Source organism: Eubalaena glacialis, chromosome 2, assembly GCF_028564815.1.
Source record: "Eubalaena glacialis isolate mEubGla1 chromosome 2, mEubGla1.1.hap2.+ XY, whole genome shotgun sequence".
Taxonomy (NCBI): domain Eukaryota; kingdom Metazoa; phylum Chordata; class Mammalia; order Artiodactyla; family Balaenidae; genus Eubalaena; species Eubalaena glacialis.
In genome coordinates this window covers 51,877,288-51,902,232 of record NC_083717.1, presented here as the reverse complement: position 1 = coordinate 51,902,232, position 24,945 = coordinate 51,877,288, and the positions used below count along the sequence as shown (strand labels likewise).

Here is a 24,945-nt window from a genome sequence, read left to right as displayed (position 1 = left end):
CGAAGGGAATTGCTGGGGAGAGGAAGGAGGTGTCTTTTAAAAGACACTGCAGAAATTATATTCATGCATTTCCATTTGTGGAATGAATAATATTGCCAATAATGTATTCTAGAGGACCCAGGTCATTTCTGGGAAATGTCCAGTTGAATATTAGATATCTTTGCTAATTCCATAAAGAAAGTTATCTAAAGTTATCAGAATAGTAATATGCTGTCTGTAATGGCACTGCTAACCCAAGGGCAGCCGGTGGGCAGGTAACAGGAAGCATGTGTGCTGCGATATGCTTGGCACGTGTGAGAACTGTGCACCTGGTGGCTGCAGCCCTTGGCTGCTGAAGCCCAGACCCACCCTTCACTCTTCAAAGAAGGGTTTAGATCCTTCTTTTTTGCATGGATTTTCTTGGGCCCTTAATGATTTGTGGGAGGGTTCAGGGCCAACAAGTTGCATGAGACCAGTTCTACAAGCCCAGGGACAACTAAGAAGTAGGAAAGTAAGGGGTGCTGGTGTGCAGAGAAAAAGCAAAGGGAAGGGCAATACAAGAAAAGAAGCTGGCTGATTCCAAGAGAGAGACTCACTGCTGCTGGTGCAAGCAGAGTCTTGGCATCCCATCAAAGCAGACAGGTAGAGTTCTAGAAAACACTGTGGATTGACCTTTAGCAGGTATTTAGATTTTGTTCCCCTAGAGCAAGGTTGACTTGTTTTTGATTTCTATTAAGTATTGTAATTACTGGAAAAGATTTACCATTGTGAAAAGGTACTTTGCAGAATACGGATTGTGGTTTATATCTTAAACTTTTCTGATTTCAGCTGATTATCAAAGCCTCATTTTTTCTAGCACACCTTAGCCAGTGTTTTTCAAACTGTAGGTTGCAGATCATTTATAGGTTGCCAAATCAGTTTTGTACATCATTTTTAAAATGAAATAGAATAGCATAAAGCATGCCAGTGTTTGTCTCACCCCCTGGGTGCCCTGTCTCTCCAAGTATTCCAGCAGGGGTTTGTAGAGCACTGTGTTTCAAGGTGTCTAAGTTTTGATCAGGGTTTTCACCCTGTCTGCCTCTCATACCTGTGTGGCCTTGAAAAAGTTACTTAACTCCTCTAAGCCTCATTTTCCTCTCCTTTAAAGTAGATAGAATAGGTCCTATGTCCTAGGGTTGCTGTGAGGAGGAAATGGTATTGTTCATACTAACTGCTTAGTTCAGTGCCTGGCACATGGACATTTATAGCGTGGATAGTGCCTTCATTTATAATTGCCAAGTCTTGGAAGCAACCAAGGTGTCCTCCAATAGGTCAGTAGATGCATACCTGTGGTACACACATCCAAACAATGGAATATTCTTCAGCAATAAAAAGAAATGAGCTATTAAGCCACGAAAAACCATGGAGGAACCCTACATGCTTATTACTAAGTGAAAGAAGCTAATCTTAAAAGCTAAATACTATATGATTCCAACTACAAGACATTCTGGAAAAGACAAAACTATGATGACAATAAAAAGGTCAGTGAATGCCAGGGCTTGGGAGGGAGGGAGGGATGAACAGGAAGAGCACAGAGGATTTTTAGGACAGTGGAAAAAAAGCCCTTTAAGGGTGTCATTGCTGTTATTGTTATATTACAGATAGCATATACAAGATGAAATTGAATATAATGTGAGGTTTTATTAATATTTTTGAATACCATTCAATTTCCAATTTACATTATTCAAGTTTTTATAATGTGCAACCACCTATACATCTATCTAACAAACTCTTAACTACCAGGAAATCCTTTCTGAGCTTGATTCATCATCAAGGGCAGTGGTTCTCCATCCTGTTGGACCCACACCCTCTGCACTAGCCTGAAATTAAATTCCTAGGTAATATCACTCACCTAAAAGCATAATTTCAAAAAGCAATATAATGCCACAACGTAATAAAAAAGAAATAAGATGAAAGACATTTCTGATAAAATATGCATTTCGTGTGTAACGTGTACATGACTGCCCTAGATAATGTAATGAAGTTGGCAGATGCTGTGCTTGCTTATATGGAGACTCAGCATGAGTGGGGCAGCTGCAAATGCAGACTGACACAGCCTCAAATGCCACTGGTAGGGTTGCCATCAGTGACATGGCTTTCTGAAATTGTGAAGTTCTGAACAAAATGAAGTATAGTCTTCCTTGGATTTATGTACATAGTTGCAGTCCTGAAAAATTGAGAATATATTAAAACCATGCAAGAATTCCTGTGCTTGAATGTACAATGGAATTATATTCTAGGCTTGGATAATTACAAATGCAGGTCTGGCAGGACATTTGGGTGTCATGCACATTGTAAGGTGTGTGGCATCCCTAGCCAATGCTCATTAAAAGTCAGTAGTGCTCCCCAACCTTTGTGACTGTGAGGATGTCATACATTTCTAAAAGCCTGAATATGGTCCAGGCCCTCTTCTCAGAGGTGAGGGTGCTGGAGGATGTGGCTTCAAGCTATGGGGAGCATCTTCCAGGATGAATTTATTTCTCAGCTAAAGCAGCTATTCAAGTCCTGGAGAAAGGGGTGGGCAGACGCTAGTATGCCTTTCTGGGGAGAAATTAGTTTCTTTGTTCTGATTCAGATTTCCCCTTGTTCCCTACAAAAATCTTTTGAGGAAAGAAAAGGAGAGCCAAGAGGTACCATCCATGAAAGCAAACATCAGCCAAGCATGGCCCTTCCCTGAAATACTCCGTCTACAGGGGGAGCACTCTGATCCTGGCTCCCAGCAAATCATGGAGAGGCTGCGTTTCTCTGTTGCATCTTAACTGATGAGATGCCAAGTTTATTCCTCAGTGTTTACAGTGAGCCTTGTTTATTTTGGGACCCTTTCTGTGTTGTTGTGAAAAGAGCAGAATGTACAGAAAAGAGCCTATGAAGTTATATTTCTGTGATTAAGACAGCAGAATGTGTGTACGTTGTTGTTGATGTTGTTGTTGTTTAAGCCGTGTTTGCATGAAGCTTGTACGCAAGGAAGTATTTGGTTACATATACCCCAAGAATCTCCGGAGGTGGTCAGTTTTAGTCTTCAGGTCACAAAAGGGAAAACTCTTATGGTTATGGATGTCATCTTGAAAAATGATGTGTGAGGAAACAACCTCCACCTTCCATATTTTTTTTTCTTTTCTAGGCTGGGTTTAATAGAGATGTTTCTGAACTGGCTTAGAGGGTCAGGGGTCAGGTCCAAAACTGGCCTTGCAGAGAGCTTGAGTTCTTGGTATTGTTTTAATAGTTCACACCATCATTATCTTTTGCAATGAAGTCTGATCTGTAGCAATTCCATCTGCGTTCTTTGGGACAGTGTTATTCTTCTAGGAGTTTCCCTCACAAAATTCCTTTCAGAACACTGTAAAGAAGAGGAGAAACATATTACTCTTAATTAAGAACTGTCCTTGAAGGAATTCCTGCATAAAGAAAATAGGAAACATCCTATTCCCAACAATAAAAATATCCTGACAACCAAAATGCCCATATGAGCAATACTTTACTTAGCAGATGTTTGTTGGGAAAATTGTAGTGTTTGCGTTCTAAAAAGAAATACATTTAAGTTTTATTTTTAAACTTATCATCAGTGAAATTTATTTTTTCCTGTTGGTGTACAGTTCTGTGAATTTTAACACAAGTGTAGATTTGTGTAGCCATCACTATAATCTGGATACAGAATAATTCTGTCGCCCCAATAACTCCTTCCTCCACCCCAGCTCTTGGCAGCCACTTATCTGTTCACCATCCCTACAGTTTAGTCTTTTTAAGAATGTCATGAAAACTACATCAGTATGTCTTTTGGTAGGTATAATTGTTTTACAATGTTGTGTTAGTTTTTTTGGGGGGGGTAATAGTTGTTTTACAGTGTTGTGTTAGTTTCTACTGTACAGTGAAGTGATGCAGAGTTCCCTGTGTTATACAACAGGTTCTCTTTAGTTATCTATTTTATACATATTAGTGTATATATGTCAATCCCAATCTCCCAATTCATCCCACCCCCCTTTCTGACCGGTGTGAGGTGAACCTCCTTGTAGGTTTGATTTGCATTTCTCTAATAATTAGTGATGTTGAGCATCTTTTCATGTGCCTCTTGGCCATCTGTATGTCTTCTCTGGAGAAATGTCTATTTAGGTCTTCCACCCATTTTTTGATTGGGTTGGTTTTTGGTTTTTGGTTTTTTTTTTTTTTTTTGATATTGAGCTGCATGAGCTGTTTGTATATTTTGGAGATTAATCCTTTGTCCATTGATTCATTTGCAAATATTTTCTCCCATTCTGAGGGTTGTCTTCATCTTGTTTATGGTTTCCTTTGCTGTGCAAAAGCTTTTAAGTTTCCTTAGGTCCCATTTGTTTATTTTTGTTTTTATTTCTATTACTCTACAAGATGGGTCAAAAAAGATCTTGCTGTGATTTATGTCATAGAGTGTTCTTCCTATGTTTTCCTCTAAGAGTTTTATAGTGTCTGGTCTTACATTTAGGTCTTTAATCCATTTGGAGTTTATTTTTGTGTATGGTGTTAGGGAGTGTTCTAATTTCAGTCTTTTACATGTAGCTGTCCAGTTTGCCCAGCACCACTTATTGAAGAGACTGTCTTTTCTCCATTGTATATCCTTGCCTCCTTTGTCATAGATTAGTTGACCATAGGTGCATGGGTTTATCTCTGGGCTGTCTATCCTGTTCCATTGATCTATATTTCTGTTTTTGTGCCAGTATCATACTGTCTTGATTACTGTAGCCCTGTAGTACAGTCTGAAGTCAGGGAGCCTGATTCCTCCAGCCCCATTTTTTTTTTTTTTTCTCAAGATTGCTTTGGCTATTCAAGGTCTTTTGTGTCTCCATACAGATTTTAAGATTTTTTTGTTCTAGTTCTGTGAAAAATGTCACTGGTAATTTGATAGGGATTGCACTGAATCTGTAGATTGCTTTGGGTAGTATAGTCATTTTCACAATATTGATTCTTCCAATCCAAGACCATGGTATATCTCTCCATCAGTTTGTGTCATCTTTGATTTATTTCATCAGTGTCTTATAGTTTTCTGAGTACAGGTCTTTTACTTCCTTAGGTAGGTTTATTCCTAGGTATTTTATTCTTTTTGTTGCAATGGTGAATGGGATTGTTTCCTTAATTTCTCTTTCTTACCTTTTTTTCTTAGTGTATAGGAATGCAAGAGATTTCTGTGCATTAATTTTGTATCCTGCAACTTTACCAAATTCATTGATTAGCTCTAGTAGTTTTCTGGTGGCATCTTTAGGATTTTCTATGTAGAGTTTCATGTCATCTGTAAACGTGACAGTTTTACTTCTTCTTTTCCAATTTGTATTCCTTTTATTTCTTTTTCTTCTCTGATTGCCATGGCTAGGACTTCCAATACTATGTTGAATAATAGTGGTGAGACATCCTTGTCTTGTTCCTGATCTTAGAGGAAATGCTTTCAGTTTTTCACCATTGAGAATGATGTTTGCTGTGGGTTTGTCATATATGGCCTTTATTATGTTGAGGTAGGTTCCCTCTATGCCCACTTTCTGGAGAGTTTTTATTATAAATGGGTGTTGAATTTTGTCAAATCTTTTTCTGCATCTATTGAGATGATCATATGGTTTTTATTCTTCAATTTGTTAATATGGTGTATCACATTGATTGATCTGCATATATTGAAGATTCCTTGCATCCCTGGGATAAATCCCACTTGATCGTGGTGTATGATCCTTTTAATATGTTGTTGGATTCTGTTTGCTAGTATTTTGTTGAGGATTTTTGCATCTATATTCATCACTGATATTGGTCTGTAATTTTCTTTTTTTGTGATGTCTTTGTCTGGTTTTCATATCCGGGTGATGGTGGCCTCATAATATGAGTCTGGGAGTGTTCCTTCTTCTGCAATTTTTTGGAATAGTTTGAGAAGGATGGGTGTTAGATCTTCTCTAAATGTTTGATAGAATTCACCTGTGAAGCCATCTGGTCTTGGACTTTTGTTTGTTGGAAGTGTAGGTAACCTTTTGAAACAAACTTTTTTCACTTAACATAATGCTTTTGAGATTCATCCAACTTCTTATAAATGTCAGTAGTTTGTACCTATTTATTGGTAAGTAGTATTCCATTGTATGGACGTACCATTCATTTACTTGTTGAAGAACATTTGGGTTGCTTACAATTTGGGGCAATTATGAATAGAGCTTTTATAAACATTTGTTTTTTTGTGAATATAAATGTTCGTTTCTCTGGGGTAGATACTCAGGGGTAGGAATGCTGAGACATACAGTATATGTATGTTTGCCTTTATAAGTAAAAACTGTTTCCAAAGTGTCTATACCATTTTGCATTTCCATCAGCAATGTATAAGAATTCCTTCCAGTTACTCTGCATCCTTGGTATTCTCAGGATTTTTAATTTTAGCTATTCTTATGATAGTTTTATCTAATCATGATTTTAATTTGCATTTTCCTAATGGCTAATGATGTTGAACATCTTTTCATATGTTTATTTGACATCCTATATCCTCCTAGAAGTGTGTATTTTTATATGTTTTCCCATTTTTTTAATGTTTTTTCTTATTGTTGAGTTTTGAGAATTCTTTATTATCCATACAAGTTGGATATGGGATTTGTAATTACTATCTCCCAGTTTGCAACCTGTCTTTGTATTCTCTAAATGGTATCTTTCATAGAGCAAAAGTTTTTAATTTTGATGCAGTACAGTTTATCATTTTTTTATGGAGTATGCTTTTTGTATCATGTCTAAGAACTCGTTACTCAACCCGAGGTCGTAGGTTTTCTTCTAAAAGTTTTATAGTTTTATATTTTACATTTAGATATACAATTCATTTTGTGTTAACATATGTGTAAGGTTAAAATTTACTTTTTTGCCTATGGATTTCTCCTTGCTCCAGCACCATTTGTTGAAAAGACTATCCTTTCTCCATTAAATTGCTTTTGCACCTTTGTCAAAACTCAATTGGCGGTATTTGTGTGGGTGTATTTCTAGATTCTCTATTCTGTTCCATTGATCTATTTGTTTACCCCTTTGCTAATACCATCCAGTCTTGATTACTATAACTTTATAGTAAAGTCTTAAAATTGGGTAGTTCGAGTTTTCCAATTTTATTCTTCTTTTTCATAATTGCTTTAGCTATTCTAGTTCCTTTGCCTCTCCATATAAATTTTAGAATCAGCTTGTCTATATCTATAAGAAATCTTGCTAAGATTTTAATTGGTATTATGTGGAATCTGTAGATCAATATGGGGATAATTAACATTTTTACTGTATTGAAACTTCCAAGCCATGAACATAGTATGTCTCTTTAGTTATTTAGATCTTTGATTTCTTTCTTCAGAGTTTTGTAGGTTTTACATGCAGATCCTATACATGCTTTGTTACATTTGTACCTAAGTGTTTTATTTTTTGAAACTATTGTAAATGTTACTGACTTTTAAATTTCTGTTTTAGTTGGACATTGCTAGTCATGTTAGTTTACTATGGCTGCCATAACAAATTACTACAAACTTGGTGGCTTAAAAAAACAGAAATTTACTTTTTTACAGTTCTGGAGGTCAGAAGTCTATAATCAGTTTTGAGCAGAAATCAAAGTGTGGCAGATCTGTGTTCCCTTCACACACAGCAGGGAATCTGTTCTTTGCCTCTTCCAACTTCTGGTGGCTGCCAACGTTCCTTGGCTTGTAGCTACATCACTTCAATCTCTACCTCTGTCTTCATATTGCCTTTCCTCTGTGTTGAATCCCCTCTGCCTCTCTTATAAAGACACGTGTGATGGCATTTAGTGGCCACCTGGATAATCCGTGATAATCTCTCATCTCAAAATCCTTAATTTAATCATATCTGCAAAAAACTTTACCATGTAAGGTAACATTCACAGATTCCAGGATTAGGACCTAATATTTTTGAGGACATTTTTTAGCCTACTACATTAGTGTCTAGAAATCAAGATTTTGTGTGTGTGTGTGTGTGTGTGTGTGTGTGAGAGAGAGAGAGAGAGAGAGAGAGAGAGAGAAAGAGACAGAGACAGAGAGAGAAAGAAAGAGACAGAGAGACAGAGACAAAGAGAGAGAGAGAAAGAGATTTTATGTGTTGACCTTTTATCCTGCAGCCTTAGTGCTAAACTCATATATTAATTCTAGGAGTTTTTTGGTTGATTCTTTGGGATTTTGTACATAAATAATAGAGACACTTTTATTTCTTTCTTCCCAATTTGTATGACTTTTATTTCTTTTTCTTGCCTTATTTCATTGACTAGGATTTCCAATACAATGTGAATAGCAATAGTGAAAGTGGACATCCTTGCCTTATTCCTAATCTTAGGGGGAAAGCATTCAGTTATTCACCATTAAGTATGATGTTAGCTTCTATTCCTTCTTTGCAGAGAAGTTTTTAAATTTTTTTTATCATGAATGGATATTGAATTTTGTCATATGATTTTTCTGCATCAATTGATGTAATCATTTTTTCCCTTCTTTAGATTATTAACATGATGGATTACATTCATTGATTTCCAAATATTGAACCAGCTTTGCACTACTGGGACAAACCCCACTTTATCATAGTATATATTTTTTTATACATTGCTGGTTTTGATTTGGAATATTTTATTAAGGATTTTAATGTCTATGTTCATTAAAGATATTGGTCTGTAGCTGTATTTTCTTATACTGTCTGTCTGGTTTTGGTATCAGGGTAATTCTGGCCTCATAAAATAAATTGGGATGTGATCCCTCTTCTTTTTTCTGGAAGAGATTGTGGAGATTTGGTGTTATTTCTTCTTTATACATTTCATGGAATTTGCCAGTGAAACCATTTGTGCCTGATATTCTTTTTCAGAAGATTTTAAACTACATATTTAATTTTTTTCATAGTTTTAAGACTACTCAGGTTACCTCTGTTTTCAATTTCATTGATTTCTCATTTCTGTTATTTCCTTCCTTTTGCTCATTTTGGGCTTATTTTGCTTTTCTTTCTTTTTTTTTTTTTTCCTAGTTTCGTAAGTTGGAAGCTCATATTATTACAGACTTTTCTTCTTTTCTAATATAAACATTTAATGGTATACATTTCCTTTTAAGCACGGTTTTAACCAAACTGAAGAAAATTTGATATGTTGTGTTTTTATCTTAATTCAAAATGTTTTCTAGTATCCCTTGAGACTTACTCTTTTGATCCACTGATTATTTATAAGGGTGTTGTTTAATTTCCAAGTGTTCTGAAATTTTCCCATTATTTTTTATATTGATTTCTAGCTTAATTCCATTAGGACCTGAAACATACTTTGCATAATTTTGATTCTTTAAGTTTGTTAAGGTTTATTTTATGATCCATGATATGTTCTATGTTGGTGAATGTTTGGTTGTTTGAATATTGTGTTTTCTCTGAAGGGAGCCATATCTCTAAACTGGGCCCATTTGTTTGCTTATTCACTCAAGAGTCTTTCTGGAAGGTTGTCACTCACAGCCCATTGTTTCTTTTGTCTAGAATATCCAGGACGTGAGAAGTGATGATGAGGATGAGTATGAAGAAGAAGAGGTTGAGGAAGAGGAGGAGGAGAAGGAAGAAGCCACCAAAGGCAAAGAGACAGACGGTTTGAAGAACGGCCTTGGGGCCAACAGGCACCTCATTCCCAATGGTCAGCATGGCTGTTAGCTTGAAGCCCGCGTAGCTCCTGGCGCACAGTGAGCTGCAAGGGCTGCTGGGAGCCGGAAGTGCTCCCTCCTCCATTGCTGTGGCCTCAGGACCCACAGGGACCACAGATTTTGCCCTTCCCTCTTTCTAACCAGCACCTTCCCCCCCTCCTAAGATGTATTTAACAAAATGTTGTTAATTTGCGTTAAAATGTTAAATATAAGCATCCCCATGGATTTTACTGGAGTTAGGACTCAGATTTCAAAGATTTCTCCAGAGAACCCTTCCAGTTCTAATTGTTCCATTCATGAATTTAGACATTTGGAGTCCACTTTGTTGTAGGCCTTCCCCTTCCCACCTTGCCTGTCCTCAGGATACTTTGGGAAGTGCTAAGTCAACCCACTTTTTCCAGGTGTGTTTGGCCACAGAGAGCAGCTCATTTCCCAAAAATGAGCTAGAGGTGGCAATGGAATGGTGGTGGCAGGACCAAACTAGGGGGCCAAGCTTCCAGGGCTCACGGACCCCTTTCTGCCATGGGCAGTGTTTAAACCTTCCATGCCGTGTGCTTCGTCTCTCCAATGGGAATAACCAGACCTGCCCTGCCCCCTCACAGGGTTGGAATAAGGATCAAATGAGATAATAATGGAAATGAGAGTGCACACTGTAGGCTATGGTGTTGCTGTTACCTGACCCTCTTTTCACTGTGATCACAGTCCCGTTTGGGAGAGAAGCCTGGTGAAACTTGGCACTGAACAGGCCTGAACAAAAGGCACAGTCTTGAAGAATTCCTTTTAAATGTGTCTGGAAATACCTAAAAATGCAAGTACCCAGAAAGCTGTTTCCAGTTTATCTGGTAACTGTTTATTTGTTAGCTTCCCAAAGGTAATTCTCAAATCCCCCAGGTTCTCATCCCTCAGGCTCTATGGCCAAGGGGAGGGAGTTTGGGCCCCATTCCATCTTGTCCTTTGCTGATTTCTCACTTATTTCCTCTCTGAAAGGGACGCTTCCCTGCTGTGGCCCTGAACCCCTCCTTCAGGCCAGCAGAGCTACCCAGCAGGCCATAGGGTCCACCTGGGGGCCTCTCTGGGGGCACTGGACCCAAGTCAGGTTGTTCCCCTAGCCACTATCACCCAGGAAGCCCAGTTTCTGGGGCATGCATTTGAGCTCCTGATCCAAGGAGGTCTTGGAAAAACAAAGAGACTCTGTACTTTAAACCCCTGCTCTCCAACCCAATCAGAGTGCATAACAGTAAAGCAGAACAAAACAAAGGGCTGGAAAACACCCCCGAGAATGTCCAAGGACAGGTGCTTGAGTCAATGTCAGCTCCTGGGGCTGCCTACCTCTCTGGGAGGACAGGTAGGGGCTGGAGGGTCAGTAGCCACCTCTCGGCCCCCACAGGGATACATCTCCTGAGGCCAGCGTGCAGGGCAGACCTCAGAGACTTTCTCAGGTTACTGACTGAGGGGAGGCAGAGCCTTGTAGAGGAAGAGCCTGAGCAAAATGTGCAACTTTTCCCCACCCAATCTCATATTTTTGGGTCACATTTTGCATCTTCATCCTGTTTTGCTCAGGGCCCGTATTATAAAGCCAAGTAAGTGGAAGCTAAGACTGTGGGGACTAGTAAAGCCCACACAGACTCCACCAATGGGGGCTGCAGCCTCTGGAGCACAAAGGACACTGTATACGGTAAAGGTGTCTGCTTTTTTTTTTTTTTTCAGTAAAAAGATGTTTTTAAAACCTTCAGGCTAAACAAAAACAAAAACCTTCAAAATCCTTTTCCAACAAAATCTCTTTTTGAGGAATTGTTAGAACAACAAAAACATGTGTCAGGTTTCTCTGCATAATATTTGCATTTATGAGTACAATAACATTATATGTGTAATGTCTGTTATAAATCTCAAATGCCTCCAGTCACTTTAGGGTGTAGCTGTTGAATTATTATTAATATTTATATACTTTTTTTATTTTTGGTGAAAGATCACACTAAGATATTATTTTTATGTTCCAGTTAACAGACAGTTTTTTCCTTGATTTATTTTGGTCTTGTCTCTGTACCAAATAACTTCTTGCTTTAGGTAAAAAAAGTGTTTAGTTGTTGCTCTATCCTCCAGTTCTTTTTTTTTTCTTATTTGAACATTGAAGGTAAAATTGATATGCCAATTTCAAGTGATACAGCAGGAAGCACTAAACTATCTCTTAAGAGCTAGAGATGCATATTTTGTAACATTTTTAGGGCTTTTGTGGTTAATTTTAAGGGTAACCTCTCTTTCTACAGGAAACAAGAGCTCATAGTATATACCAGATGACTTTATAAAAATGTAGTCCACCATGCCACCAGTATTATTGTAATGGTAATGACTTACAATAAAACAGAGACAGAGCCCAGCATGTGTGGTGATTGAGTACATTCAGCACACACATTGTTTGGCTTCTTAGAGATCATTACTAGTCCTACTGAGTGGTGGAAACAAAGATTCGCCAGTCCTCTAGAAACACCCTGCAGGGAATCAGCGTGAGCAGTGAGAACAGAGCCAAGTTAGGACATTAGGGCCGCTGGCCTTGGGGTACCAGACACCAGACAGGAGAGGTAACGGGTCGGGCCTGACTGGAGTGAGTCTCTTGTCTGTGCACAGTGTAGACAGACAGATGCTTGTGGGCTGGAGACTAACCTGGGTCACAGCACCTGAGCCCTGTAGCACAAGGCCCTGTAGAAGTGCTAAGTGAGGGGCATGGTCCTAAAGATATTTTCTCAGCCCCCTTTTCTGTACCTACCTTTCAAAGGTGGAGGAGGAAATAGGTCTATTGATGGTTCAACTGGCTGTCCATCAGAATTACCTATTGAGCTTAAAAACACACCTTGCCTGTTGCCTGCTTCACATTTAGATTCAGTACTTCTGGGATAAGAAAAAGGAATTTGCATTTTAACCAAGTCCATGTGCTTCTGAAGAGCAGTCAGGACTCTGTGTGACCCCACTTGGTTTTATTCCTACTAGCAGTTTTATATGCTAATAAATGAGAATATACAATGATACAGAATATTTACTCCAAAATAAATTCAAATAAAATAATAAAGGAGAAAAGGAAATGTGAGAGCAGTCAAGACAAATAGAAAACATTGTAAGAGTTTTACACTGGTTAGTACAATGGCAGTACTAATTACCAAATCCAAATTTATAGGTAATTACATCCAATGTAAGAACAGAGTACCATATCAGATTTTTTAAAACTCCAACTATAGGCTACTTACAAGAGATATGCTATAAATATATGCAAAAAAAATGTTGAAAGTAAAAGGAGGGATAAATGTATACCATGCAAACTCTATCCCCAAAAAGCTGACATAGCTATTCTAATATCAGACAAAGGCAAGAAGAGCTAGTGGGTATTAAGAAGAATGTTTCATAACAGTGAAAGGGATCAGTCCACCAGGAAAATATTTAAAAATTAAATCTGTGTACACTGAATAATACACCTTTAAAATATATAAAGAAAAATTTTACAGAATTAAAAGGAGTAACAAAGTCATAATTGTGTTTGGGTGGTTTTAACACACCATTCAGTATCTGATAGAAACAGCCAACCGAAAAGCAATAAGAATACAGAAGGTTTGAACAATGAAATGAACAAAATTGGCCCAGATGACATATGTAGAGAGAGCACTGTACCCAACAAATGCAGGCACACTTTCTTTTCAGGTGCATGTGAACATTTACCCAAACTGACCACATGACAGGCCTTAAAACAAATCCCAAAACATTTCAAAGGTTTTAAATCATATAGAGTATGATCACTGATCACAGTGAAATTAGACAAGAAAAATCACCTATTTCTAAGTTAAGTAATGCACTTCTAAATGTAGCAAAGCAGCAATCACAATGGAAATAAAACATTTTAAAATGAATTATGATAAAAAATAATGAGAAGTATGTGGGATTCAACTAGTGACAAATTTAGAGGAAATTTTATAATATTAAAAGCTTTTATAAGAAGGCTGATGAAAATCAATGATCTAAATGTCTCAAAAAAAGTAAAAAGGGAAATTAATAGAATAGGAAACAAACATATAATAGAGAATATCACAAATCAAAAGTTGATTCTTTAAAAGAAAAAAATTCATAAAATCCTAGCAAGACTGATCAAGAAAGACACAAATAATCAATATTAGGAATGAAAAGGATCTGTCACTGTAGATCAAACAAAGAACAAATAATAGGAGAATATCATGAGCAACTTTATGTCAATAGATTTGAAGATGTAAATAAAATGTGTAAGTTCCTAGAAAAATACAGCTTGTCAAAATGGGCACAAGAAGAAACAGATATCTAAATAGCCTTCTATACAAAACAAATCTGAAATTTTAAAATATGCCCCCCCTTAAAAAAATCTTTAGGCCCAGATGGCTTATACAGTGAATTCTTCCAATATTTAAGGAAGAATTAACAGAAGTATTACACAAAATTTTCCAGAGAAAAAAGGAAGGAACACTTCACATTTGTTCTACAAGGCTAGCATAATCTTGATACTAAAATTTGACAAGAGTATTAGGAGAAAAAGACCCAACAAGTATAGGCTAAGTCATTCATAAACATAGGTGCAAATTTTCTAAACAAAAGCAAACTGAATTCAGCAATATGTAAAGAAGACAGTGCCCGGCAAACAAGTTGGGTTTATTTCAGGGACATGTGGTTGATTTACTATTTGAAAATCAATGTTATTAACCATTTTAAGAGAATAAAGGAAACCCCAAATCTTCAAAAGCCTTATGTAAAATTCAACCACCATTCATTAAAAAAAAAAAAAAAACTCACAGAAAAGTAGGAAGGAATTTCCTTTATCTGATAAATAGCGTCTTCAAAAAGTGTAAAGCCAGTATCATGTAATGCTATAATGGTGAGATATTGAGTTTTATCCCCTGGGATTATCACTGAGACAAAAATGTCCACTATCTTCAAGGAGGCCCATCATCCTGAATATATTCAACATTGTATTTTTCATCCCAGCCAATATAATATTTAATAAATAAATAAAAATTACAAGGCTCAAAAGGAAATAATTGTTACTACAAATGTAAATGCAAAAAATCCCCACACATTGTATGTGTGTGTAAATTTATACAGAAATGCCAAGGATTAAGACTGGCTAAGACAATTATCTGTAAAGGAACATATTAATGAATCAGATTAAATGATAATAAAGAACTTCTATTTCTCAAAAGACACCATTAAGAGAGTGAAAAGGCAAGTCATGGAGTTGGAGAAAATAATTGGCAACACATAACTGACAAAGGGCTCATATCCAGTATATATGAAGAGGTCCTACTCACCCTCCCAAAAATACTTACAACCCAATAAAAAAAATGAGCAGGCACTTAACCAACACTTTACAAAACACCATATCTAAATGTCCAATAAACATATGAAAACGTGCTCAATCTCATTAATCATTAGAAAGACTCATAGTACCAAATGGCAATCACATGGAACAATGGAAACTCACACACTGTTGGAGGAGTATAAACAGTTAAAACCACTTTGAAAAATAGTTTGTCATCATTTCCTAAAATTGGACATATGCACATATCATAACCCAGTAATTTCACTCCTAGGTACATACCAGAAAGGCACGCGTAAAAGCACCAAAAGAATGCACATGAATGTTCATATCAGCAATGTTAACAACTCTAAAGGGCACTTCCCAAATGTCCATCAAGAGTAAAATGGATAATTGTGGTCTATTTACACTACAGGATACTGTAGAGCAATGAAAATGAACCAACTGGTACTTGCAACAATATAGCTTCTTCTTACGATCTTAATGTTTTGTAAAAGACTCTAATGCAAAATGAATAGATGCTTTATGTTTCCATTTATTATAATGTTCAAAAATAGACAAAACCAATCTATGATAGTAAAAGTCAGGGTAGTGGTTACCTTGGAGAAGAAGAGAGGGACTGTGCCTGGATGGGGCCCAAGGGGACTTCGGGTGCTATTGATGTTCTGCTTCTTGACCATGGTGGTGCTTCCATGAGTGTGTTCAATTTGTGATACATCAGCAAACTGTACACTTAGGATTTGTATGCTGTTCTGTATAGATACTATAATTTTTTGGAAGTTGTTATAAGGAAAAAGAAAAAGCTAGCTACTTTTAAGTTCTTACCTTTCTAAGACAGCTAATGTCCCAGTCTCTTCTTTTTTATATAAACTTTAATACCAAAAGTATCTACCTTAAGATATACATAAAAGCCTATAATCTCACTACCATATAATCCCCATTGGCATTTAAAGTAGTACTAATAAGAGTGCATTCAAATAATGCAAAAATAATGTCTGTATCAAATGAAAAGTGAAAAACTCTTTGCAAAAGGGAAACACTCTTAACGTTCATTGTGATTCCATCCAGAAACATTCTTATGCCTATTTTAGCCTGAATTTGTTGTGGAATGCCAGCTCCCCAAACATCCCCAGTGCAGCCTGTTTTTGAGACGGATGGAGGTGATTGCCCATGGCAGTAAGACAGAGCACCTAGAGAGGACTGGCAATGCTCAGTGAGGGAAGGCCAAGGTCAGATTATTTTTGAGAATTTGAAGTTTGTTTTATGGGTCTTTCAACGCCAAGACTTAATTAAGATCAACTAAGGAACATAACAGTTTAGGACTGGTGAACACAGCAAGGGAAAGATTTTGAGGTGAAGGGTTCAAAGAATCATAAGTTTCTTATGCAGTAAACTATCTGTGGATGTTTTCTATTGAGGAGTTGATGGGTCTTGAGAGAAGGTTCTGAAATAAACAATAATTATTTGCCTGGCCAAAGTCTTCTAGAATCATAAAGTTATGCTAATGAAGACAGTGGAATAGTCAAGTCATGTAAATGGGAACAGTGAGCTGTGTGGGGTTGGTGATCTGGGTTCGCAGTATACACTTACATTATCTATGTACATACTCATGTTACCTTTATCCATGAACTCTGCTATAATGTGCTCAGGTGAGGGGGAAATGAAAATAGAAGCACCTCCTGTGTATTCCCCTGAGACTGTGAACACCCAGAGGGGGTATCTTTAACTAATTTGCACTAAGGCTCCATATAGGCAATTGGCAGCACTATACAATATACTTTTTAAACACAAAGATCTGCACTCTAAGTCTACACATGATCTGTTCCTTGCTTTTTGCTCACCAATGCATTGTAGGGATCTTTCCATATTGGCACATATAGATCGCTTTCATTTCTGTAAGAGCTGCCAGGTAATCCTTAGAAATTTATCATCAAGTATTTAACCAGTCTCATATTTTTGGACACTTGAATGGTTTCTAGTTTTTAGCTCTTATAATATTGCCATGAACATCCTTCGGTGGAAGTATCTAACCCAAGTTGCCTGGTTTAAAAATCCCTACTCTGTTACTTACTGTGTAACCTTGAGCAAGTCTGTTGATCTCTTCACCTTCAGTTTACTCATCTGTAAAATGGGCACAGAACCTTCTTCATTATGTCATGTTGAGGATTAAATGAGATGATCCACATAAAACGTTTTTCAGCCCACCTTCACATAATAAGCACTCAATAAATGTCAACTCTTCTAATTGTTCATAATTCCCATGGGGTAAGTTTCTACTAGTGAGATTTCTGGGTCAAGGCACATGCAGTTTTCATTTTAATAGATACAAATTGCCTTCCAAAAAAGGTGTACAAATTTAAGTCCTACTGACCGTGTTTGAGAGTAGCCATTTCTCTGAAATGGGAATCATCAACTTTTGACCTTTTCTCCAGTCTGAGAGATTTAATATCTTATTGTTGTTTTGACTTGCATCTCTTTCATGTGAATGAGATGGAACATTTGGGTTTCTTTTACTTGCTTACCCATTTTTCTATTGGGTTATTGTTCTTTTCCTTAGGTTTCTATGAGCCCACTGTAAGGAGATTGACTTCTATCATCTGTAATATAGAATTTTCTGCTTGCCTTTGGTCTTATGATTTTATATGTAGTAATTTGGGGGAGTCCATTTATGAATTTTAATTTTTCCAGTAGTAAAATACATCAGTCCTTTCCTTAACAGTCTCTGGAGTCTGCTTCCTGCTTGGAAAGTCTTCCCTAAACAAAAGTATACGTAAAAAATCATTCATGCTTCTTTTTACAGCTTCCATGGATTCATTGATTCTCTGCTCCAGATGGTATTTATTTTGATGTAAGAAGTAAGATGAGAAGGGATTTGAGAAGGGATTTTTTTTAATGGTTGCTGGTTTTCCCCCAAGACATTTGCTGAATTCTATTTCTTTTTTTTTGTGTTTGAAATGCCACCCTTAAATTCCCATATGTATTTTGTGTCTCCTGCCTCTGTTCACTTTCCACTCTGTTTCACTGAAGTGCTTATCCTATACTATCCTGTTTTAATTTGAATAACTTTATAATAGGTTTTAATATGGTTGGGTCAGTGACCCATCTCTACTATTTTACTTCCAAATTTCATTGGCCCATCTCACATTTTTATTTTATTTCCAACATTTCTTTTATTACAAACTAGAAGCCAGATGAATTCTAGAGTTTTTTGGTTAGGTTTCCCCCCAAATCTTGATGGTATGCTATTTTGAGATTGCTCTGAATTTATAATTAATTTAAGGGAGTTAAATTATAGTTTTGAGTCATCCTATCCAAACGTAATGTGTGTGTTCCTATTCAGTTAAATCCTCTTTTATGTCTTCCAGTAGAATTGGGAGATTTTGTTCACATAGACCCTGAAAATTTCCTTTGAGGTTTATACCAAGGTAATGTATCTTTTTTATTATTTTTGAAAATATGATCTTTACTTCCTTTATATATAAAGGTATATATATACATATATATATAATATTTAGAAAAGCTACTGATTTTTGTATGTTAGTTGTATAACCTGACACTCCACTCATGTTCCTAATAGGTTTTCAGCTCTTCTAAAGTCAGGAATGGGTGTGGGTGTTGAATTGCCTTTCTTGGGGTGCTGATCTAGTAGTTGCTCTTTGCTCTGTTAATCTGATCATATTAGTTTCTTACTATTGGACTAGCCTGGCATTCAGGGAGCCAGCTCCTCTGGGTCACAATGTGTTATTTTAAAGTTTACTGACAAATTTCTTTTTTGTTGAATATTTTAGCATGGATTTTATTAAAATATTTTTCTACAGTTTTCTATTTTGTGTTCTAAATGTTTTTTGTATAAAGTGTAGAGTTGATAAAGAAAAATTTGGAGGATTCTTTCTTTTCTTGTTCCTTTTTTACTTTACTGTTTCACTTATTTTTTTTATTGTTTGCTCTGAGTATTGCATTCTACAGACATAATTTATCACTAGTTTTGATATTTTACAAATTCGAGTGAAGTGCGAGAATCTTATTTCCCTCTATGTCCCTTTACCATCCCCCATTATAATTGTTTTAAATATTTCCTCTATATACTTTGAGAATCACATCAGTTAATGTTAGAATTTTTGCTCCAATCCTCAAACATAATTTAGCAAAGTTGAACAGAAAAGGCTCCATTGTATTCACCCATATCCTTTCTATTGTTTTCTCTTCTGTTCTGGAGTTCTAAGATTCCTTCTTTTATCGTGTCTTTCTGTTTCAAGGACTCCATTTAGACATTTTTTAGGGTAGGTGCTGATAATATTTTCTTATTTCTTTTACCTAAGAATATTTTGATTTTCCCTGCATTTCTGAAGGATATTTTCACTGAATATAGAATTATAGAATAAATATATAACTAAATAACTATCAAATTATAGTTATTTTCTTTCAGCAAGTGAAAACTGTTGTGTCACTTCCTTCTGGTCTTCATGGTTTCTGATGAGAAATCTGCTGTGATTTGAATTATCTGTCCTCTATTGGTAGGTATCATTTGTGCTTGCTGCTTTAAGAATTTTTCCTTTGTCTTTAGTTTTTAAAAGTTTGATTATGACTTGTATTGATATGAATTTCTTTGGGTTTATCCTGTATTGTGTTTGCTCAGCTTCTTAAATCTGTATGTTATGTCTTTTACTGAATTTGAGAAATTTTCAGTCAATATTTATTTGAATGCTTTTTCAGCACCTCTCCTTTTCTCCTTTCCACCTGGGATTCCGAAGACACAAATGTTAGCTCTTTCATTAGACTCCCACAGGCCCCTGAGGCTACCTACATTCATGGTTTTGGTTTTGGTTTTGGTTTTCTTCACTCTATTTTCTCTTTGTTGTTCAAACTGGATAGTTCCTACTGTATTAATTTCCAGATCATGAATTCTCTCCTTTCTGTTGTTGAGAGAAACAGCATAAAACTCCACTGAGTTTTTAAATTTTGGTTAGTGTGTTTTTTAATTCTAAGATTTCCATTTGGTTTTCCTTTATATTTTCTGTTACTTCATTGAGTGTTCTGTTACTTCAATGAGACTTTCTCATGCTTCCCTTTGTTTCAAGTATGTTTGTAACTGCTCCTTGAAGCATTTTTTAAATTGAGAACTGCTTTAAAATCCTTGTCAGGAAGCAAATAATAAAATGAAAGTAGAAGTGAATAAAAGTGAAAACAAAAACAATAAGAAAAAATCAATGAAACAAAAAGCTGATTCTTTGAAAATATCAGTAATATTGAAAGACTTCTTGAAAGACTAAAAAAGATAAAAAGAAAATATACAAATAATTAATATCAGGAATGATAGAGGTGCTACATAGACCTTGAATCTGTTTTTTAAAAAAAGGCAGTAAGAGACTGCTATAAACAACTTTATTTCATAAATTCAATAGCTCAGAAGAAATGGACCAATTCCTTGAAAACTGCAACCTACTAACAACACTTAGCCAAGGTAAAACAGATAAGTTGAGTAGCACTGTATTTATAAAAGAAATAGAATTTATAATTAAAAAGCTTTTTGGAGGGCTGTCTGTGCCCGTTATTTCTGGATCGCCAGCTTCCCCAGCACCCACTCCTGGACACCTGAGGCAGAAAGAAAACTCAAGGAACTCACCCCGTGTTGTTCCTTGGTCCTGCAGTCCCTAGCCAGCCTGACTTCTTTTCTCCACCTCTCAGTGTCTTCTTGTGCTTGTTTGATGTATAATATCCAGGGGTTATAACTGTACTTAGTGGGAAGAATAGGGAGAAGTGCATTTACTCCATCTTGTCCAGAAGCTCTTTCTTTTAATAAGTTTATTCCATTTATATTTATTGATATGATATTTATGTTTGTTATAAATTCTCTTATTTTCAGTTTTTAAAAAATTTTTATTGGGGTAGAGTTGATTTACAATGTTGTGTTACCTTCTGCTGTACAGCAAAGTGAATCAGTTATATATATACATATATCCACTCTTTTTTAGATTCTTTTCCCATATAGGTCATTACAGAGTATTGAGTAGAGTGTCCTGTGCTATACAGTAGGTCGTTATTAGTTATCTATTTTATATATAGTAGTATGTATATGTCAATCCCAATTTCCCAATTTATCCCTCCTCCCCTTCCCCACTGGTAACCATAAGATTGTTTTCTATATCTGTGACTCTATTTCTGTTTTGTAAATAAGTTCATTTGTACCATTTTTTTTTTTAGATTCCACATATAAGCAATATTGTACGATATTTGTCTTTTTCTGTCTGACTTACTTCACTCAGTATGACAATCTCTATGTCCATCCGTGTTGCTGCAAATGGCATTATTTCATTCTTTTTATGCCCGAGCAATATTCCATTGTGTGTATATATATATATATATATATATATATACCACATCTTCTTTATCCATCCCTCTGTCAATGGACATTTAGGTTGCTCCCATGTCCTGGCTATTGTAAATAGTGCTGCAATGAACATTGGGGTGCATGGATCTTTTCGAATTATTGTTTTCTCCAGATATATGACCAGGAGTGGGATTGCTGGGTCATAAGGTAGTTCTATTTTTAGTTTTTTAAAGAACCTCCATACTGTTCTCCACAGTGGCTGTATCAATTTACATTCCCACCAACAGTGCAAGAGTGTTCCCTTTTCTCCACACCCTCTCCAGCATGTATTGTTTGTAGATTTTTTGATGATGGCCACTCTGACTGATATAAGGTGATACCTCACTGTAGTTTTGATTTGCATTTATCTAATAATTAGTGATGTTGAGCATCTTTTCATGTGCTTTTTGACCATCTGTATGTCTTCTTTGGAGAAATGTCTATTTAGATCTTCCACCCATTTTTTGATTGGGTTGTTTGTTTTTTTGTTATTGTGCTGCATGAGCTGTTTGTATATTTTGGAGATTAATCCCTTATCAGTCGCTTTGTTTGCAAATATTTTCTCCCATTCTGTGGGTTGTCTTTTCATTTTGTTTATGGTTTCCTTAATTCTTCCCCCTTTCCTGTCTCTTGTAAAAAAAAAAAAATTAATAAACAGAAACCACAATTAAATAGAGTAGGAGACCAGAAGGGGGAGCTCTCATGCCCTATAATGACAGCAGAGCCCAACAAGAAGAAAGACTCCTCTGACTTGTTAAGAACTCAGTCAATGAAAAGCCATGGATTCTTTGTTTATTAAAGCCCTCCCAACTTCCTCTTTCCCTCTATAAAAGTGTTCTTATTCTCTTTCCTTTGCTGTGTATTTGAATGTGTCTTGCCCTGGTTGCAGACCCCCAATTCTCTGCTGATCCCAAATGAACTCATCTTTGCTGGAGAAATATCTGGCAGTCTATTTGCTTTAGGTCAATGCTTTTCCATAGGTATGATTTTGCAGTGCCTGTGGATATGTGTTTTCCTTCTGCTAATTTGGAAGTTTAACAGTTGTGTTAGGTTTTCTAATGATTATTTATATGTATATGTTATGTAGGAGGTGATAATTTCATATATTAACTAGATATCAGATATTCCCCTAGTTCTAGTCATGTTAGAGCTGCCTGTTCAGGGTGGCCCAGGCCAGAGGCTATAGGGTAACATCTGGCTCTGGCAGGGCCCTGAAGAAGCTTAGTCCTTCCATTTCCATGTGAAATGTCTTTACACACAGAGTGGCTGAGAAAGGGAAGGGGAATCTGGTTCAAGTTTCTAATAGGGAACCCTTGGTGTCTACCTAATTGGGGAGGTGCTCCTTTAGAAAAAGAGGGGCTCACTGGGGTTTACTAATAGATATTTTTAAAATAATATAAACTGGGTATTTTGCTTATATTTTACTCAATCCACAACCACTTAGGAGTACTTTTGTGCAACTAGGTTTGGTTTTCTACTGGACACCCCCATATGTTCTGGAATTACAGAAGGGAAACGAAAGCCCCGAGGGAGGCCTGGGGATTCCCACCAACTCTACCTGGAGCTGGTTCCACCCACTGCCTACTGACTTTGGAGAAGGCAACACTTTATCTTTTCATCTTCCACTACCCCCAACAAGAGGAAGATTTTGTTGAACTTTACTTTCTGTACCTGGCATTAGGAAAACAATAGTCTGTTGCTGAGGATCACTGCAGGGGTGAATTTTTAATGAGAAGACCTAGGAGAAGGGGCTTGCCCAGTACTGCCTGTCACACTTGGTGCCATCTGGGTGCCCTCGTGTACCTTTTGGTAAAGGACTCAGCCACCTTGCTATAGCAGCAGGTACCCGGCCAGAATACAGGATTGGTGAAGTCCGTGCAAAATGTATGACGTTTTCCCACTTGAAATTTGAATAGGAACCCCCACACCTTCCCATCAAGGCCTGGCTCTGAATGTCCACACTGCAAACAGGCTGCTTACTTTGGCAGTTTTCTTGGCTCTCCACCACCCCCCTCCACCCAGTGATACCATCTCCCCCTCAGAGTCTCATCTGCTGGCATTCCTGGATTCCTGAGGACAGCCCTGGCTCAAGTCCAGAACTTGTACACAAGTGAGTGACTCAGCCTGTCTCACGCAGTGAGCAAAGGCTTCCGGTTCAGAGAATGTTAAACAGTTGCTAAGTAAATCTGTCCTGTATCCCAGAGAAGCAGGACCCAGCTCTCTCCTGGGCTGTTGTCTTAGCTGCTTCCCCACACAAAAGCCGTTGCTTTAAAGAGGAGGCCCTTTGCCAAGATGCCAAACTCTCCTTTGTCCCTGCAAATAAAACTTTCCACTAGGTGGCCTTCAAGTTCCTGTTAAGGAGAAGAGGGGAAAAAAAGACAAAATCCAAATCTTAATAGAGAGAGAGAGAGAGAAAGCAACAGAGAGAGAGGGAAACCAGAGAGCCTCAACCGGGGCTGCTCTGGGAAGACACCAGTCCCTGGGCAGCTGATTTGGGCACCCGGCAATTAGTCTGGGATTTGGGACAAAAAGAGCTTGGCCAGCGATTCTTCTGGGCTGGGCATCACCTAGCATGTCCTATTCCCACTGGTCTCTGTGGGTGGTGGAAAGGTGCCCTGGACTTACTGTATGGCCTTACTGTATGGCTAACTAACAGGGCCCGGGCCTGTGCTTGGTCTTTCATGGGTGCCCTTTCTCTTCATGAAAATGACATCAGTGAACAAACTTAGTGATAGGACACACTGGGCCACATCGCTGGGCTTCCTCTGCACCAGCTCCATTGGGTTGAAACAGACTTGAACACATCCATCTTCTCCCAGTAGAGGCTGCTGGCTTGGGGCTCAAGTCCCTCCCTATCCCAGGCTTTCTGATGCTGCACTTCTGAGGAAGGGGAACGCCTTTGTAACGTTTACATTGGGGCCCTAGAATATGAACTTGATCTTGGAAGACAGAACTCAATGCTTCTCCCCCGCAGTTTGCCAGTACCACTGAAGGGTCCAGATGCTGCCTGGCTTTGTATCCAACACACTCACGAGTGGGAGCCCTTAACCCTCCCAGCCAAGACATCCTCTGCCTCTACAGAGGACTCTGTCCTCTTGAGCATCCGAAGACAGCCATGCTGGGGTCAGGTCAGAGATCAGAGGACAACAAGTCAGATGGCAAGTTGGCCAGTGTGACCCAAGAGACTGTGCAAGTGTCCAACAAGTAAAGGCTTGGGAAGGCCAGGCCTACCAGTAAAAGTGTTGCTTCGAATTTGTTACCGAGGTTAAAGTACTGAAGTTGCAGGTAATTTATTTTTTTTTAATAGAGTTGATTCAAAATTATTTATATAATTTCATCTATGACATTTCATATAATTTCATCCAAATGATGAATTCCATTTCATCAGTCTGCAGAAAGGAGACAGGCGCTAACAAGGAGCTGGCTGAAATGCACAGGGCATGGTTTCCAGAGTCGGGCAGACCCGTGCTGGAGTCATAGCCCCACTTATGAGAAGTGCAGCCTAGGGAAGCTTCTTCATCCCTCTGAGCCTCAACTTCCTTCTTTGTAAAAACGTCTTCCTCTGAGGTATGTTGTAAGGTTTAAATGAGATCTATTTTGAAGCACCCAACACAGAAATGTTACTCAGCAAA

The 24,945-nt window shown here is 37.5% G+C and overlaps 1 protein-coding gene across 1 annotated transcript in view; it reads left to right on the top strand.

Moving 5' to 3' along the window:
• Nucleotides 1–9,636, top strand: part of CERS3 (ceramide synthase 3) — an 88,927-nt gene extending 79,291 nt beyond the window's left edge. The window contains exon 10 of the mRNA XM_061181817.1: nt 9,469–9,636. Within this exon, the coding sequence (XP_061037800.1) occupies nt 9,469–9,636 (168 nt within the window). The remainder of the gene's footprint in view (nt 1–9,468) is intronic.
• Nucleotides 9,637–24,945: the final 15,309 nt, after the last annotated feature.